Source organism: Nothoprocta perdicaria, unplaced genomic scaffold, assembly GCF_003342845.1.
Source record: "Nothoprocta perdicaria isolate Ctin4 unplaced genomic scaffold, notPer1 scaffold_308, whole genome shotgun sequence".
Lineage (NCBI taxonomy): Eukaryota > Metazoa > Chordata > Aves > Tinamiformes > Tinamidae > Nothoprocta > Nothoprocta perdicaria.
Window position 1 is genome coordinate 674,274 of NW_020455542.1, and position 20,411 is coordinate 694,684.

Consider the following 20,411-nt stretch of genomic DNA (forward strand, 5'->3'; position numbering starts at 1 on the left):
GTGGAGTCTCCTTCTCTGGAGGTCTTCAAAACCCGCCTGGATGCCACCCTGTGCCACATGCTCTAGGTGTGCCTGCTTGAGCAGGAAGGTTGGACTAGATGATCTGTAGAGGTCCCTTCCAACCTTAAATATTCTGAAATTACAGTCAACACAGGATTTGCATCCTGTTACTTTATGTTTTTTTGAGAAGTTGCTGTTAGGAAGAAGCAAGTCAGACAACAGGAACATGCATATCATCTATTTCTCCCCTAGAAGGAAGAAGACATGGAACGCAGGGAAGGTTTTCTTTGTTTGTTTGTTTTTGTTTTTTTTAAACACAAAGCCTTACATTTCATCATATAGGAGGCAAAAACTAACTAGGGCCACAAGATTCATTTTTCTCTCAAGAGTCCCTGATTGCTAAACTCTCTCTTGCTGCAGCAAAGGGCATCTTTTTTCACCTTCCTAAGCGTTATCTTCATGTACACTCAGGCCTGATTAGTGCCTCTATTTAGTAGTACACCTGGCCTTCCACATGTGTACTCAGTGCAAATATCGCAATAGACTCATAATATCAGAAAGCGCTAGAATGTATTCAAGATGCAAATTAACATTATTCACATTTACTCTTCTACGGAGAGTAGGAAAAACCCAACACATGCACACCCACACTCCAGGACTTACTGAAGATACATTTTACATGATCGCATCTCCCACTGCTACCCTTTTCTTGCACCCAAAGTGCATGTGGAAAACATTGGTCAATCATTAGAGAGGTGAATTTTTTACATGGCATCAGCCTACAGATAATACCAAGATTTTATTGCCATGTTGGGGTTTGTTACGGTGAAAGAACAACATTTATTCTAAGAGGAAGGAAGGTCTTTCTTGCTAAAGTAGAAAGATTACTTCTAATAACTTACTTCTTAGACAAAACTTAATGAACTCATCTCACACCGTGGCAGTTACTTGAACTAAAAATAGCACATAAAGTGTGTTCAAACAAACTCTTCATCTCGACTCTGCTTCGTATTTGTGGATCCTGGCCAAATTTGCTACTGGTCCTTCCAGAGATGATGAAAATTTCCTCCTTAGTGTGTAAAATGAGAAGGAATGAAGACTAATGTCCTATGGCTTATTAGGGCAACAAGAAAGAAATTCACAGCATATTTTAAGGGTTAACTAGAACAACTGAAGGACCGAGCGAGTTACCTTTTTGCCCACGATTACCAAATTCACCAGGAACTTGCACTTTGACTGGTGTTGCCGAACTCTGGATCGTCAGCACACTTGGAGTCGCAGTGCTTGCATTGGCCTTTGGTCTTTGTCGTGGTGCAATTGAGGTTTCTGTTGGTCCAACGGTGTCTGTTATTCTGAAATGTAAAGTGTTCCATAGAAGCTACTTCATTCAAAATGTCTACTACTTCTTTTGCCAGTTAGAAAATATATGTCCTAATTGCTCAATTAGACTTGAGTCACAGGCTTCTCTCCTTTTCAATGAGGTCCTAACATCTTAAAATTGGCTGATGAAGTCATCCAGCACACCTTAACAAATAGGACAGCTAAACAGCCCTATAAGAAGGAGCTACTCAACAGCCTTATTCCCAAGGAGACCAAGGCACGAGATAAAGATAAAATAAATCCCCGTAGAAATCACTCGAATTGGCATTCATGACTTAAATATGCAGTGTCCTATAACCGGAAATACAACTACTGTTCACACACAGAAAATAAGGAGCCACCTTACCTGTTTGGTCATTTTTTCTGCTTTACTAAGAGAGGTTTAATCTCTAGCATTCATATCACCTGTCACTTCCTCCAACAACTTAAGTCTTCCCCTAAAATATTTTCGAGCAATACAATATTCTGCCAGCTTAAAAAAAACATGTTCGAAACCAAAGAACTACTCCAAAGCTTTCCTCACATTTTCAGGTTATACTCTAGGAATTTCTTAAAATAGGCAAACTGCTTAAAAACAGTAATTTACCATCTCGGCTACAAGCACTAAACATCTTGTATTAATTACTACTGTATTTATACTAAGACACCATCTGTTTTACTTGCTGTAAAGTCTGGCTAGGAGCAAAATCATCTTTTGGAAGAACTAGGAATTTTCCTAATAGTGTCTGACAGATTCAGCTGGAGTTGAAAATGTTCCACAAAGACCCTATGTCTGCCTTCTACTGCACACATAGATGTCAGGGTCTGCAAAACCAACAATGGTGCCAGACCACAAAATTCATTTAAAATACCACAGAAATATCTACACAGCCCAAAGCGCAATTAATGAGCACGCTAATTTGCTTCTCATTCACAAAGACTAATAGAGTCACTGCCAAAATTGAGCTGCTAAATACTTATTAATTCAGGACCATTCAAGCCCCCCAAACTTAGATTACTGCAGAGCAAAAATGCAAAGATATCTTCCAGCTATAAAGGATACACCCTTTATCATAGCAAAATGAAGACAAAGATCAAGAATTCTTAATCTTTTTTAAAAACAAACTGAACAGTGCAAAAGGATATCTGGACACAGGGAGTTGAATTTGTGAAGAAACCTGGGCCACTTGTTTACAAATTCAGCAATCAGTTAAATGACGCACTTCTGATTTCATCCATGAACCTCTACTAAAACATTTTTGTCTCAAAATATACTCCTGACACTAAAAGAAATGGAGACCAAGTGCATAGTGCTAGCAGTTAGCTGTTTCCATGATGAAAGGGGAATCTTTAGCTTTCTCTCAATAGACTGTCATTACATCAAAATAAGCATTGGAATAAAACCCCAAGACTTAGAAGCATTTGCATTTGTGGTGTAGGTATTATGATTTCTGCTTCTGAAGTCTATTTATTACTTGATTTCAGACTATTTATATATAACCACCTTATTTCAGACAATCCATGTCCAATTTAAAGAAATTCAGCAAAAACAAACAAAACACTATACCTTTCACTCACCTTGCTTTCATTTGGCTTTTTCTTGCAGCTGCCTCACTAGCAGTCATGGGTTCAGGGAGAGTGGAGGGGACAGGAGAATTCTTGGGAAAAATAAATTTGAATAAATTAAAAAAGCAAAGTCCTGAAAGAAAAAAATCATTACAAATTGAAGAGGAAAAAATAAGAGGAATACCCAAGTTATTCATGTTACAAGGCGTCATGCAGAACACACTCACCTGGCTGTAGATTTAAGTGTGTTTTACTCTAACAGTTTTCCAACGCTCTGTTATGAAGGTAATAGCAACTAACACATTACTCGTCTGAAGCACTATCACCTCACCAGCTTCACTTCACTTACACGCTACCAATGAGCAGCAGTTGAGTAAAATGCTTCTCCAAGATGTTTCTTTTCTAATTTGCTTATAATTGTAAAGAACAGCAAGATAAAAAAAATTAACCCTCTGTTTAAGGATTTTAACAAATCCTAAATTTTAGGTGAAATAATAGTTTAACCCACTCATCTCCGCAAAACCTGCAAGGTTCAACTTAATCCTTTACTCCCACGCTCCAAAACACCAAGTGATAATATTGGCCTTCAAATACTCAGAAGCCTTTTCCTCACTTAAAACCAATCACCACAGCAGTACAAGTCTCGAATCCTTCATTTACAAACTATCTACCTCTCCTCCCGCAGTCCCAAATCTCATCCCGAACTACAATTTACCTCTGTGACGGAAGAGGTCAGACTAGTCACTTGTAACAGTGACCAGTCACAGTTTGAAATCGCCTTGTTCTCTGAAACCCTCTAATTGCCACAATCCCTGACAGCTTAAAGTCCCAGCAAACACACTTGCTGCTGCTAGCGTTGCTGACACCACTGCTCAGAGATCTCAGAAGACGAAGGATCATATCATGACACTTTCCACCAGCAAGATACAGAGAAGTTATGGTTAGGAAGAACGTCATTTCACACCATTCCTTCTCTCCAACCTTTAGTTATTCACTGTACTCAAGGAAGGAGGCAAATCTTTCCTCATATTAATATTAAGGTTAAGGGTTAAAAGCACAGGCCATGTCTAATCCATGAAGCCATGTCTTCAGAATTGCCTTTTTGTTTAGAATGGTAACATTTCATGAGTTCAGTCTGTGCATGAGATTTATTCAGTCCAATATTTTCATTTCAGAGACCAAGTTTGAAGAAGAAATTAAAACCTTTCTCTGTCGACTTGATAGACTTTTTTTAATAGCTCTAAGACATATGAAATCTATGACACCCAGTAAAAATATGGAGAAAAAATAAAGACTACTTACATTAATATTGGACACTGGACAATCCTTTTTGGCAAGCTTAAAGGCAAAGAAAGATACTTGAAAGATATCTGGCCTCTTTTCTTGATCTGGTTCAAGCATATACCCTGCAAAAAGCGGAAAGAGCAGATCCTGCTTTTTAAAAATGAAATGTCTGTTAGACATCATGCTACAAGTGAAAATCAAGTGTTTTGAAGTACTAAGTCATTACTTAGAAAGAAAATAATGCCCTGGATGAGAATTTACTATGGTTATTATCAAACTCAGTGCAACTGAATACAAATACACTAAAATATCTGTTTTATTGTTTACATAAGACTACATTATTTTCTATCCCGTGTGGTTCATCTGACATGTAAGCTTATTAAAAAAAAATTTTCCATCTCCCAGATGGAGAATATGAATTCCATGCAGGCAGAAAGTCTCACTGAGAAGGATGAGGATGATTCCATTCACTGAGAATGGAAACTTATGAAGTGACCCCTGCCACTTGATCCTGAAACCTTACATTCATAAGGTGGAAAAGGTGCAGCTTGCTATTTTTTCTTCCCCTTCTATCTTCCCTCCTCCCCTGCCTCCCAAAGCTGATTTATCAGCTTTGAATTCAAGAGCTCTTGTATCAACATCCTCCTATTACTACGTTTTGAGAGGCACTCTTTTGAAGTCGACTTGGTCCCACTTCAAAATGAAGACATCTGAAAAGTCTGGTTCTTAATGCAAATCTTAGATCTAGTATCCTTGTATTCAGATCAAGATGCAAAAGGCTAACCTCAAAACCCACTTCTCCTCCCAGTTTTCCTCTATATCCTTGACACCTGCCAATTTTTAGCAGAGTTGATACTCCAGAGTTTTGGTTGCACACAGAACTTCCTATTGATATTCTATTATAAACTCCAAACCGGTTCTAATATCTTTTCTAGTGTGATTCACCTCTGCAAACTGAAGTTCCTACACTGAACTCGCACTTCAGATTCACCCAGCTAACCATATCTGTCTAGCTTGGATAAATGGCGTAGCCTGACTGGGCTGTTGACTGACTGAGACACATCTAGAGTCACTCTTGCATATCAACAGGAGGTTGTTTTGTTTCTGAGACGAGCAGTCGAATGCTGTGCAGCTACTTACTTATCAAGCAGTGCATACTGTGAGTGTATCGGGAATTGTCCGGAATGGTAAAACTTCCATCGCAAATAGCAACTTGACTCTCTCCAAAGGGAAGCGAAAAGAAACAAAGTTTATACAGCAAGCAGCCAAGTGCCTGTAAAAGCAAACAGAGGCACTGTGAAGCAACGAGTGAGGCACTTCAGCAACAAGGAAACGTCAGCTAGGAACAAATGGCATCCTAGCCGTGGCTGACACTTGCACTGGCACGTAGGGCCCACACGTTAAAATGTTCTGCTGATGCAATAAGCCAGTCTATGAAGAGCAGTGCTACATGAGCTTTCCTTCCCACTGAGTATTATGTTAGACAGCAACAACTGCTAAAACTAAAGCTGCATGTGCACACTCATGAGGCCTAAGGATACTGGTCATGTTTCTGTTCATTATGGTCTTTATTTACTGCACCGCAGCAGCTTTCAAGCACATCACCTACTACGCAGACTTACCTATATCCTGGTGTCCCCAGGTTTCTGTGAGAAATCACTGGTGACTACTAAGTAATAATTTGAGTCAAACAAAAGCAGAAAAACTAAATAATTCCCGTTAACTGAAAACCCTCACCACACATGGTGCTCACTGCACATGCCAAACAACTCCCTCTGTTATACTCAGGCACATACAGCCTCCCTTCTTTCAGAGTAATAGCTTTACAGTTAGGTCAGCTCGATTTTTAACCATTTCTTACCCTAAATAAAAGGGGCCACAGTTTATTATATATATTTTAACTCACCCAGATATCTGCCTTGGTAGTAATTGGTTTCCCTCCATACAGGTTGATCATTTCAGGAGCTCTGTAGGAGAGCGTTGTATACCTAACGGAACAAAATACAAAGATAACACAGATGAAAAACTTGCCTCAGGACCAAGGGCACCTTTCCCAGGGTCTATTCACATCCAGGTTTCTGATATTTTCCAGAACTTGTTTACACTACTTGAGTTTGGTTCTGCAATCTCACTAACAAAAGCGTAAGAGCAAAAGGCAAAGAGAGAATATCTGGGGTAGCTCTATATCGGGGACTACTGAGGATGGCCGTGTCCAATCGGCTAAAATTTCCTCTTAAAAATACTTATCCAGCCTGAGGGAAGTGCAAGTATAGTGCCTCTATACTTACATACTGCTATAATCAAATAGTTCTATGAAACACGTACAATTTAGTTAAGTGCTTAAATGTACAGTAGGCACACTTCAAGACAATTAATTTCTCAAAAGATAGTTCAAATTTTGAAGAGTATTTTTTTTTTAGTGCTGAAAGAGATAACACATGATAATTTCAAAGAGTGTTCATTCCCCTGCAACAGTTAAAGGGCAAAAACTACCCAATGCCTATTTAAGAAGGCTCTTAGAACAGTTAGCTTTGTGATCAGTCTTGAAAGTAAGAACAGAGAGCACTTGATCGGTAAGATCACATACAGACCCATTCTAATGCTTAAAAATGCCAGTCCTTGTCCTCTCATACATTTACAGTTTGTTCTATTAAAATGATCCAATTGAAAATAGATTCCTCAATTAGACATTAGACAGATGAATATTGGCCATCTGTTAGATTTCCAAGCTTGATCCTTTTCTAAATGCTCTTATTCCACTCAGTGCCATCTATGCAGAAACAATCAGCAAATAAATTGGGAAAAACTTCATTACTAAACAATTTTGTTCTTTTCCTACATTCATCTCAATATTTCTTCAACCACTAAGTTAAACCAATAAGCAGTTCAACCACTGCCTCTTAGAATGCACAAGATCAGAGACTAATACACCGACTGTCCAGCAGCATATCGAGTGCTTCTGATAAGTCGCTTGAGAGTGAAGCAAACTTACTTTTTAATTTCTTCCTCAACCAAATTAACACCATCCTTTTGAGGATTTAGAAATTTGTTAGTGGCGCTGCCAAAATCACAAAGAACATAATTTCCACTATCGTTTAACAATATATTCTCCACCTGCAAAGAAAATCAGACAAAGAGCAACATGACATGAAACAATGGCATTCATCTTCAAGCTCACTATTAAAACACCTTCTTCCTCTTCCAAACTCGCACAAAAAAATAGTTTTCAGAAGAACCAAATAATCAACCTAGCACGTACGAACAATGATGTTGATCAAACTTGTTTAGTTTTCTGATTTTAACTCCTCCAAAAGCACCTATTTCCCCCACTACAAGTCAAGCTCTTAAAAGCACACTCATGGTCTTGAAGGGGATGGCTCTTCTTCAGCTATAGATTTCTTGGCATTTAAAACTCATACCTTGAGATCCCGGTGAACTATAGGAGTTTTGCATTGATGCAACCTGGCGACAGCTTCACAGGTATCACAAAATATTCTCATTACTTCTGATTCGGTAAAGCCTGTCTGCAGACGCTGATTCATCTGATTCACAACCTGTCCAGCTGAAGAAGTAGCATACACTTTAGTTAGTTAGTTTGTTTTTTCTGTTACTTGGTATGATTTATAGTACTAAGTTTTCCACAATAAAAAAGGGCATAATTAAGATCCAATCATGTTTTACATAAAATCAAGCAGTCTTATTTTCCAGTCTTGAAATCCAATGTCACCCTAGACAGAATAACTACCACCTCAAACAAGCAAACCAGAACTGTACGACAGAAATCACTTCAGGACAAACTGCTGCAAACAACAGGCCATGGTGACTGACCAGACTGTTCTGAAACATGCTGGCCTAACCATACTATGGTCAACGCTTGGCTTATGGCTATGTCACATACAACATGCACGCGAGACAGTGTAACACAGAATTCAGCTTGTTTTTATAAATTCTATCATATAACGATGCCTACTAGGCACTATTAGCGCCAAGTGAGTTTTAACAGGTGACAACCATGTTTAATAGTTCTACGAGAGCACAGGTTCCCCTTCCCTCCCTGCTCCTCGCCAAGGACCAGTGCTCAGCAGTGCCTGGGACCTCCCCATCCTTCTCATCCTATCACCAGGGCACTGCAAGGGAGCCCAGATGCCAAAACCTTGGCTTGAGCACTGTGTGCCCATCGGGTGCTCGAGCATCTGCATCGCCCCGTCCCTGCAGGCCGCAAACTCAGTTACAAAGCCCTATGGAAATGTCTTGCACATTTTATCTACGCATGCAAATTCAGTGCATACTACCAACACGAAACAGAAATCTGAAAATAGGCGATTGGTTTCCAGCTGAGAGTCTAGACTTTATCCCTTACATCAAAATCCAAGTCCAGCAATACAAGGGCAAAATCTAAAGAATAATCTCTTACCTCGACAATATTCCATGAGAATGAGTACCTCCCAAACATTATCGCTTATAGAATTAACCGCACAGTCCAAATAAACAACAATATTCTTGTGCCCAGACAACTCTTTCTGTAAGATATGGGAGGGGGAAAAAAGAGTATATTTCAACATAGAACATGCATACCAGTCCAAATGGCTGTCATCTGAAACAACACTGTGTACTCATCTTATGGACAGTCTTGAGAGCCAACAGAGAAAAACATAAAAGTCAAGTTCCTCTTGCCACTTTCAGGGTGAGTACCTCACAGGAGAACTATAAACAAAGAAGGGGCAATACTGCCAAAAAAATCTCTGTTTCTCTTGGTTTATTCTTCATCAGCTCAAAGAATAAACAAATAAAATAATCCACACTGATGATGTAAGCTATGCAGTGGAGTTCATGGTTTTAATCCACACTCATAACAATTTTCTCCATGTTGGATGACTCAAACAAGCCTATAGTAGAGCCTATAAAAGTCTACAGTAGATGACAATACTAGCCAAAGTTATCAACAGCCTAACTAGGGCATATATAACTGTGGCATATAAAATTAATAGGTGTCATGTAGAACTTTAAGAATTAAGCTATCACTTGAGTATCCAAACTAAATATTTTTTACTGGGAAGCAAATTTAATAATTAAACTATCAACTATGGAATCAAATCTATTCTCGTAGTTGCTTTCTAAGTTCATCACGTACTAATCCTACACTGAGCACTAAACTCCTAGAAGAAAACTGCAGAAACCCAGTGCCATAAGGCACAAGGAAAACAGTTTACAAGCAAAGGCATTTAGCAAAGAGAAGTATCATATACATCGTGTAAATGGGTACATACAACAATTTCAAGTCATGTCCTACTTACCATAATTGTAATTTCTCTCTTGCATATGTTGAGATCTGGCACACTGTTAACACACATTCGTTTCAATGCACATCGTACTCCACCATGGGTTCGTACCAGAAACACAGTTGAGAAGCCACCTAAAGAACACAGAAAGGAAAAGCTAAGCGAGATTGCTATTCCTCCAACCAACACCCCTGTGTGCCAGAAAACCAACACTTGAGCCCTACTCCCAAACTCCGTGCTGTTTTTATCCCTCTTCATTAGTAGAGAAAAAGCACGCCAAATGTTATTATACACAGAAATGAAGTCAAATGGCCTACACCAAATTTATGCCAAGCACTCGTGCAAAGCAAAGGAAGCAGTCCTCCCTCTCACCTGTCTTCAGCGAATCCTCAACATAGCTCAGAGCCTACAGCACATCAAGTAAAGCTCAAGAGTCACATGCACAGCTGGGCCTTGGTTTTAGGAAACCTCCCTAATGAAGGAGCTCAGATGAACCTCTACTTGCCCTAATGGACTGCTGTCTGATGGTAAACCCATCATTACCATGAGAAGATTCAACTAGCACAAAAACTAAGTTGCAGAATTGAGATAGAAATATGAGAAGTAGAATGCTTAACTACTCTGACCATCATGTAGACAACTGAAATGCAGATGTTTCAAACTGCCTGATGCAGTCTGCCAAGTTGCAGCTATGGAGTGTACTGTTTCACATTAGATAGGAGCCTCATCAGAAGTGCGCATTAAACTTTACAATCAAAAAAAATCATTTCACTAGGAAATTCTCTTGGAGCAAATCTTTTTTACTTGTTTAGACAAGTAATTAAAGTAACCATCTGATGCCCTGATTCTGTCCAAACAGAAATACTGTCTATTTTAGTACAGCAACCCAAGTTCTTCAAAATTATTAGCATAATCAATTTAATCTAGTTTACATAGAGTAGTCCCAAACCATGAAGAGAACCCATGTTGTTAAGGTACTCGAGTCCTAATGTCAGCTTTCAACAGGGGTGAAAATGTTCCCACTGGACTCCCCTATTAGGCATTGTACTCATAGACTCATGTGTAGACCACTCATATTGAACGACTGGACATAATTCTCATAATAAAAAGTAACAGTCTTCAGCTTTTGAAAACAAGTATTTGAGCCACAATAGAAAAGAATTCTCTACTAACCCACCAACTTCTAGCCGCTGAAAGACTACATTCATCTTTTATCTAGTTGTATAGCTTATTATTCTTTACAATTAGCCTCAGTACACTACCTAAACATAGAATTTCAAGTGTCCCTGACAGTCCATTTTTAGGCCAAAGCAAGCAGTGAGCAATCTGAATAATCTGAGATATTACTCTTGGTTGCCATTAGATGGCAATAAGAACTAATTTTTCAACCTGGAACCAAACACAAAAGTAAGACCTACTCCCCTTTGTGCCCAGGACCTTGACTGATTTTCCATTAATTAATTCCATAATTTTCCAGTAAATGGCAACATGATAGAATGCCAGTGGGATGTTTCATGAAAGGACTAACTCTGAAGCAAGTTTGATTAAACACACACCCACAAACAAATCCTAAAAGGAATCCTGATTGGTGCTTTAAAAAATGTTATCCAGTAAAACCCTAACCCCCTGAACCTCCCCAGTTGTGTCTGACATTAGACTTCTCACTGAAAGTACCCAAGCAAAGAATAACCAGCTTGGTAAACAATTATGGGAATGGAAAGACCCTTTAACATACACAGAAGTTGCTAATGTTTGGGGTTGTCTGAGAAAAACTTTCAGGAAATTCTTGTAAAATGTTGCCATGTTAGTAGAAGCAAGGAGGAAGAAAGCAAGCAAGTCACAGACATTTTCTTGCTGGACATTTTACAGAAACAGACCCCGAAGTAATGAGAAGCTGCTTTTTCCCCAGACAGTCAGGATTATCGGGAAGTCTAGTCTTAACGAGACTTCCTCATGTAGGTCTGCAAAAGACCTTGCATTTTGCTAGTATTTCTATAATGCGAAGAAATTGTCTATCATTAGACACCAGTAAAGACAGGAAATCCATGGAGTTTTGCAGTACAGAATACATAAAAAACCACACCACACACCTTAGAAACAAAACTAACAAATGCTATTGCACTTAGGGTGACAGTTAAACTCCCAGTTCTAGGCCATCATCTTGCCTAGCATCTCCAAGTATAATCAGCTAGTAAACCACATACGTACCCAGACTACCAATCCTTCTGGCAATTCAGTAAACTGTCAGTAAGTGAGCTTACTTCTCAAGAAACTATTCTGGGTGCCTTCTAAAAATGCCACTAACATAGATTACCCTATGGACTCGTATGCAAGGCATAAGCACCAGTGTCTTTAGGAATGACAGCTGTCGCAGTGGGCTTGGCCAACCTCATCCGGCCTTTGTCAATCTCAAAAAAAATATATTTAAGAGTGCTGGGGGTAACGATATGAAACATCCAGCTATAGGCCTTACAGCTTAAGGGCTGAGATGATATTTCTTACAAGATGCAACTTAGCTATTTTCAACTAAAAATAATTATTATAAATAATAAAAACTAGCAATTATATGAAAATATTAAACATGTCCTTTTTATTATGTTCTAGAAGGCTAGATTTGAAATATTATCACTAGCCCCCTTCCCGTGTCTGAGAACTAGCAGAATTAGGTGTCCTAGTGACTTATTTCTAACGTGAAGGGTCTCAAATTCCTGCTTATGTCTTAACTAGAAAACCATGAAAGCATCAGAAATAAACTTGTTTACTAATTGTAAAACAAAATACAATGCAAGACAGCTCTGTTATCTTGACACTTTTCAGACTGCTCTCCAGAAACACTAGAAGTGTCTAAGGCAAAATGTTCAAACGCAACATGAGACACTTCAGATAGACACACAACAAGACGGAAAGAAGTTCTTTAATACTCCGTTAAACACATATATAGCAGCATGAAGTGTTATACCTCCGACTGGTTGACTGTACGACTAAATCCTCACATCTCAGACAAGTAAAATATAGTTTTCCCTGACAAGGGAAATGTACACAGTGTCAAACAAAACATTCATTACCCACCCTCTCCAATGCTGAGCCAGGAACAAGAGCTCACTCCAGTTACTCAGGAACAGTGAGTTAGAACAGCTTCCCTACAAATGCTTTCAAATCTGACTTTTAGAGAGACAGATGCTGATCTAAGTCTTAACATTTATTTCCATTGAAATTCACGCAAATTGTCCGAAGTGAGTATTCATAAAATGCCATTATATTACAGTTTATATATATATATAAATTTTATATATATCTCTCCAGCTACAGCATTTCCATCAAGTTCTTCAGTACATTTCAGTAGCCTGGCATGAATAAAGGTGAGAAGTAAGGGACTAAAACTCCTGAAAAAAGTACTACAGGATACACTAGCACCTGCATTTATAGTCATTAGGTCAAGTTATTCACCAGAATAACCTCAAGGGAAATTTATTTCAGCTTTCAGGCCAATTATTAAGCTGTGCTCTCAGCTCTGCATGGCCACGGCCAACAAAAAGGTCATGAATCCCTCTCTCTGCCAAGCTGTAAGCAGGGTCCAATGACCTTCCCATATGACCTACACCAAAGTTTGAGGAGCATTTCTGTAATCCTAATATATTAATACAGGGTCAAAAATATTTGAAAATTTTAGTTCAACTGCCCTACTCAAGCAGCATCAGCAACAGCACATTGCCCAAGACTGCGTCCAGTTCGGTTTTGTGCATCTTCAACTTGGTCTCCATCACTCTACCACCTCCTTGAGCTACTTGTTCCAGTATTCTACTAGCCTCAAGTTGCACTAACATTACCCTCAAATTGCATTAGGCTGCAAGAAAAATACATCATGCAAATTTTGACAACTAACACGTGGTGAAAAGTTTCTCAGACCATAAACAGATCAGTACATACATAGAACAAAAAAGCAAAATGTAACAGCACATTGAAATATCTATTTAGTGCTACCCCCCACAGATGAGGGTCAAGTGCCCTAGTGATGCAATAAACATGTTACAAAGGCAGTCACCTATGTAGGGGAACACCTAAATACATGTACACACACACACGTGTTTTCACATACACTTATGCACATATATTTTTAGTCAAGCACATTTCACAAGCCTCAATCCTGAACATAAGGCTCAGTAAGTGTTCCATGTGGAATAACAGTTGACAGATGTTGCTGCAAGCCCATGAACTCAGCATTGCAGAAATGAAGACCAAAAATAGTTCACTACCTTCAAAATCATCCACTACATGCACGTTTTGGACTTAAATATTCCCTCCTTTGGAGCATGCAGACTATTTATTCCAAGAGACATACCACTAGCCAGAAGTCCATTTTTTCCATGGCCCACACAAATTCCCTGTATATAAACACACACTGAATATGAGTGCTAATTCAACAAAATGCACACTTGGCTCAAACCTGTTCTTACTGCAGCATTGCAAAAATAGCAACTGTGAATTGCAAGCCTCAGTCCGTGAGATAACCCTATGGGGCACGACAATACATCCCTTAACATGTGCCATGCCTACTTGCATGAGGCAATCTGACTTTCAGCCTGCCTACAAAGCGGCACTCAGACTCTTATTCCAGCACCAACTACAGTCCAACTTAGCACAAGGCTTGCACATGACTTGGTACAGAAATGTATTCTCTCCTCCCAGACATAACTGTATTAAGAATTGCTTAATTCAATGAGCTAACACACACACTGGAGTTTTCTTTTTTCCATATTCAATAAACCTGTTTTACTCAGCTGGAGCCCTGCAGCACTCCCTTTCATTGTCAAATATTTTTGCTACTGACAAGTTTAAGAGCCACTGCTGTAATCCTTAGTTTAAGCAGATATTACCTGGCAGTTGGATGGCTCAGACAGCCAAGCTTTGATCTAGCCAACAGCAAAAGGAACAGAGCTCAGCACTCTGCATTGAAGATGCTCATGCTGCTCAGAAAATAGGCTTCTTATAAGTATCCAGGTTGCCTGCTCCCTGCAGCTGACTACTTTAATGAGGACACTCTTCCTGTTCAATAGTCTGACTAGCTGCCTCAGCTGTACCACTTTCAGAGATAAAAACAGTTGCCTTATGCTGAAGAATTTGTAAACTGGATAAGGCAGTTACTAAAGTTGAAGCATTTGTCTTTCCTATAGCATTCTGTAAAGCTTTAAGGACATGAAATCACCTCGACTGAACAGCTTATTTAACGCCTATTCTTAAAATATAAGTCTTTAACACACCATGCAACACAGTATCTAAAGCTTGCAAGATGAAGCATATCATTTCTTGGGATAAAAAATAATAATAAAAGAAGTTTCCTCTACACCCCATTCTCTTTGGAGAGGGTACTAAGAAAAACCTGCCCACATTTCAAATGCGCACCAAGTTGTCTGAAACAAGTTGGCCACCATCACTGCACTGCTTTCCGATACTGCGATATCGCCCACACTTTCTATTGCACTGACATACATTTTCCTCTACAATTACGCTTAAAGGAATCTCTTAAGTCATCATATACCTGCCTTCTCTTAATAAAAAAAATTAGCACAAAATACCATTATTGATCACTCGCAGTGCAGTTAGTTGGTTAGGACAATTTAAACACAACCTCTTCTCATCTGTGGACCCAAACAATCTATTGCAACACAAAAAGATTTAGCTGGGCTAAATGGGTCTCTTACCTATTCTAACAGAAACTGAAAGTAGGAAACCAGAGTAAAGGTTTGACTTGTTGCCAACAGCCTCTTGGCTCCATTCCTTTGACAGGTCAGCTCTTCCAGCTCCAGGACTACACCATTGCCAAGATACTTACTACTGGATAAACAAATAAATAAATAAAATAGTGTATGCTAGAGTACTAACTGGAGAGAAGTGGAGGTGCTGTCAAATTTTCTAGCAATAGATTCAGGATTTTCTTCTCACAGAAAGAATATAAGTTATAGGTTTAAAAAGACAAACCCAAGCCTGCTCCCAGCATTCTTGGGCACCAAGAAGCACTTCAGGACCGTACTGAGGTATCCGAGAAAGGCCATTTTACACCTATCCAGTGTAGCATAGAACAACAGTAAAGGTCGTGTTCATAGGCACATCTGTAAAAACAAAAAGCTTTCAGTTTTTCATTCTCTAGCATCCAAGCGTAGGGAACAGAATCTCCCAGTTTGCAAACAACACTATCATACAACAACACGCCTGCAAGGACCTTCAGATGACTTCTTCATCTGAAACGCACTTTAAGGCGGCCAGTCTAGATGTATATTTTCTCAAACTCCTTCTAGCTGTGCAAAAGCACTTTGTACTTTCGTCGTGCATGGCAGTAAACTGAGATAAGCACATTTTCCCTTTACGGGGCAGGCGAGTATTTTTCAAGGCAGTTTCTTTTGAATGAGCCTACAAGCATTGTCACGGCATCCCCCACCCACAGTGAGCTGCATTACTCATAATTGCATCATTTACTAGCTTTGCATTTTTAGCATCGCTTTCTGGCCTAAACCAGTTCGGGAATAAAAAGTACACAAGGTCAGGAAACATCACACAAGTTTCTAGGGCCAACAAACACATTATAAGAGACACAGCCATCCGCAGGAAGAAGAAACATTTCTCTCCGAGAGATAGGAACTTCAAATTACTCATGCTTCCCTTATCAAAAGGAGAACATTAAAAACAACAAGAAAGCAAAACAAACTTGAACAGCACCTTTTCTCTTCATGGTCAATACTACTGACTGAACATTTATATAAAGGATTATGTTAGCTGTGCAACACAGGCAAAAATGTTTAGTTCCAGGGCATTTGACAGTGCTACTAAGTCTCACATTTCTCCAGCTTCAGGATGACAGGCATATCCTGTTACTGAAGATATAACCCAAGCGAGGCCTGCAGGCAGGATGCATTTCCTGCCTAACTTTCCATGATAAAACTTCTGAACTCATCCAAGAAATAACTAAAACATCTATGACTGCCATCTGCCAGCATGGTAAAAACAACTCGGTACAGCAGTTGTCTCTTCTGCAGATGCCAAGTTTTGTTTTGTTTTTTTTTTCCTCTCTTGTTTTTTAACCTCTCCATCCCATCACCATCATTTCAAGTTTTTGATTAAATGCGTCTCACTGTCTTGCTTGCTCTATGTTTAAAACAGAGGAAGTTTAAAAAGCAGGAGTACAATATATTCTGTGCATATATACTGCACAGGAAAATTACGCATTTGAAAGCACAGAGAAGATACTAAGCATAACTCATTAATTGAATCTACTATTACAAGTTAATTTCAAACAGCATTTTGCTAAAGACTATTGCACACAACTGTTTAGGTATTTATACAAAACCCTTATGTTAAATTCCAAATTTCTATTATTAGTAAGGAAAACGACATCATATTTGCAATATAATAAAAAGAGTCTGCTTAAATCAGTGGATGCTATACACTACATATCTGGTGTGCAGTCACTGCAACTGTTAGAACTTTTTAGAAATTGTTTTCAATACAGCACTATTCATGTTAAATCACTCAATATATAAAAAAGCCCATTAATTAACTCGAATTTATGCTGTATTTAATCTTTGGAAGAAAAAAAGAGAATAAATTACAATTTAACTTGTTCTTTAAACACATAAGCAGAAAAATACAAAGCAGAGCAGGCCTGGGAAGAGATGCTTGACTCAGCACATCAGTAATTCATGCACGGAGCACCACGCAGCTCCCAGGGCACAGGAACAAGGCAAGCATAGGGTTCCCAGCTCCTGCAAAACAGCTCTTTCCCTGGCATCTTGGATAAGCGCCACTTGTTGCTGCCACAGTAACAAACCCGGCACTAGGCCGCTGGGAAATACACTAATTCATAAGCCTGAAAGCCACCGCTTCAGATGAAGACTTGTGTGGTAAGAACATCATCTAGTTTACTATTTTTCCTGAAGAAAAATATACCCATTAACCCACAAGATGCAATTCAGATTTATTCATTGCCAGGGAAAATACACATTGTCCCATTTTTAAATATGAATGGAATTACAACTGAGTTCATGGAACCACTTTCACCTATGAGCATTCACAACTGGATTCACCAGCCCAAATTATCAAGATAAAAGTCTGATGTGAACTTTTGAGAGTATCGGTATAATGAGTTTAATCACCTCACTGCTTACATTTTGCATCTTCTTTAACTGTCTGTAAAAATTAGTGTACACTTGAACTCTCAACATACCACAGACCAAAAAACCAAACCCAGTTTAACAGAACAGCAGGCCAAGAGAAGAAAGTTAAAATAACTAGTTTGATAAAGATATTTAAGCCATAACCATCTGAAAGCAGCAGCAAACTGGAGGGCAATGCTGCAAGTTTAAACAAGGTCTTCAATATATCTACAAATCAAACTACACGCAGCACACAGTGTTTTGATGAGTCTCAGTCTATTTACACTGCTTCTACAACTAATTGACAACAAATTTGAACTTTTTTTTGCCGTCCTCAGAGTGCCAAAGCAATCTCAGAATGTCTCATCCGGACAATGAATAATCTTCCTGCTGCTTTCATGTTCTTTCGCTTAGCCAAGGCCCTGTGATGCTATCTAAGCAGTATTTGATCTAAATTGAGCTCAAATGTTGGAGGCACAGACCTGAGTTAAACTGCTACATCACATGCTTGCTTTATTCCGAACACATACAGAACTGATTCCATATCAAACACTTGCCTGACAAATTTCATTCACACTTACTATTTTTGTCCCATGAAACACATACTATATTCTAGTCAGATCCTTATACCATTTACGTCACTACAGTAATTAAGTGTCTGAAATGCTCTAATATTTATTCTGTTTCTGCAAAAACTAAGTGTTAAAATAAATGACCTTATACTGTGTTTACATGATTGTGATCCAAGAGTGCTGGGCTGGGCTCTGTCAGACTACTTAAATACTAGGTTTAGCTAGTGCTATTTAGCAGTTTGATTAAGATAAGTTTCAATTTCCGTTCCTTCAGTAGCCTGCCACTGCAAAACACAATTTTTTTTAGTTCTGTGAAAGTCATTTAGTAATCATCCAAACTCCCCAAAATGTTTAGCAGGCTTTTTGGTAAATAACAGCACATGCAGTTTTGTAACCTATAGGAATTACAAGACAACATATGAATTTGTCACATTAACAATATTAGCTTATAAATCATATTCCTTTTCTAAGAAAAACGGCCAAATGCTGTGAAAAAATGAAAAAGAAAACCGCACAACCCTAACACATCTGTTATAAAATTGGTAAGACAAGATGCACGCATAAAATCACAATTCAAGTAGCAAATTATGAGAACATAAGAGGCAAAATGAGTCAATATATCAGACCAAGAATGAGAGCAAGTATTAAAATTACTACCTCTAAGTACGTATGTCAGACAGTTTGCACATAAAAGATTCAAGGCACTAAAGAAACAAATTCATACATGAAAATAGCGCCCATGTTGGGAATGAAGCATAACATATGTTAATTTAGACAGAACTCGCTAAAAAACTACCACAGCAATTTCTTTCCCAATTTCTTTCCCAACCTGAAAGATCCCAGATCTCTAGTCCTGCTTCCATTTCACACATGGCTCTCAGAGTACACTAACAGCACATTACACAAGTGATGAAGAAGAAACCAACACAAAGCCAGGAAGTTCCCAACTCTGCCCATATCTCCTGCATAGACTTGTTAAACGACTTGGGGCAAATGCCTTCGTCTTCTTTGTTTCTCCGTTTGCAGGGTAATTGTGCTCTGTAAAAGGATGGGATGTTCTTCAATACTGCCTTTGATACCTACTGAAGAGCAAGCCGCCTCCCCAAAAAAACGTCGCCTCCCCCCCCAAAAAAAAGTCACATCATGATCACTCTAAGGAGATATAACTGCAGCATAACCAGCTTTCAGCTCCAGCACACAGGTGTAATATTGTGCAACATCTGTAGTGATGTCACTCAGGAACAAGGCAACACAAAACCAAAAATATCTTTTGCTATTGAAACTCAAAGATAAATTCTCCCAAATCTCTGCTTAGTTTTTGTTTCAAATGATGCCACTTTGACCTCTCAGTATCTTCTTTCCCACTCCACTCCCATCTAGGAAGGCAGTTTCACAACCCACCCCACCCACATCCAAGACATGGCGCTGCTGCCAGCAAAAACCAACCAAAGAACATGAAATAGATGAACCAGGAGAAGGCAGCAAAGTGTTCCTACCCCCTTCACCAGTAGACAAACATTCAGGCACTGAAATCCTGCCCAAAGACAACCAGGAAAGCAGGAGAAGAGGCATTTATCTTCCTCCCTTGTCAGCAGCCAACTCGGAATTAAGAGACAAAACAGAACCTCACCCTGCATGACAACTGGGTTTTCACATTCACTGTCTAATTTCTTAAACGTGAGCAGAAAAACCAGAAAAACCATCTCCATAGTGTCACATGAGCAGCACATTAGAAACCATATGACATGTATCCGTGAGCTGCTGCTTGGTATTACTGGGATCTCAAAATTAGCATCAGGCTTTCAACTTAAAAGGATTAGAAATAAACCATTTTTTTCACAGTTAATCAAACAGCTGTTCATATACTATATAAACCTCTTTTAAACTAAATGTCTAAGGACTCCGGATTAAAATCACTCAAACAGCTGCATACAAATCCAACCATTTCTTGTGTAAAGAAGAAAACCTCAGGCAATCAAGCCACCTGTAATTAACTGCAATGAATTAATAAAATGTTTGCTTGGACACCTATCATCTAACACATTATACTTTGTATTTGAGCCTAAACATGTCCAAAACATGCAGTCTCACTTCACACAGCTCTGCATACAAATTGTACCTCCATCAATTATCTATTATGGAGGCTAAAAAATAAAATGAACAAAGCCCAAAGCTAGCAATGCTTAGCTTGAAGATTGAAAAATAAC

At 38.9% G+C, this 20,411-nt stretch overlaps 1 protein-coding gene across 1 annotated transcript in view; it reads right to left on the reverse strand.

Annotated features, from left to right (window-relative positions):
• Positions 1-20,411, reverse strand: part of BMP2K (BMP2 inducible kinase) — a 54,775-nt gene that overhangs the window by 27,939 nt on the left and 6,425 nt on the right. Inside the window, exons 2-10 of the mRNA XM_026042563.1 lie at positions 9,504-9,622; positions 8,624-8,729; positions 7,629-7,771; positions 7,202-7,323; positions 6,116-6,197; positions 5,350-5,482; positions 4,228-4,331; positions 2,938-3,017; positions 1,192-1,352 (exon numbers count right to left, since the gene is read on the reverse strand). Of these exons, the coding sequence (XP_025898348.1) occupies positions 1,192-1,352; positions 2,938-3,017; positions 4,228-4,331; positions 5,350-5,482; positions 6,116-6,197; positions 7,202-7,323; positions 7,629-7,771; positions 8,624-8,729; positions 9,504-9,622 (1,050 nt within the window). The remainder of the gene's footprint in view (positions 1-1,191; positions 1,353-2,937; positions 3,018-4,227; positions 4,332-5,349; positions 5,483-6,115; positions 6,198-7,201; positions 7,324-7,628; positions 7,772-8,623; positions 8,730-9,503; positions 9,623-20,411) is intronic.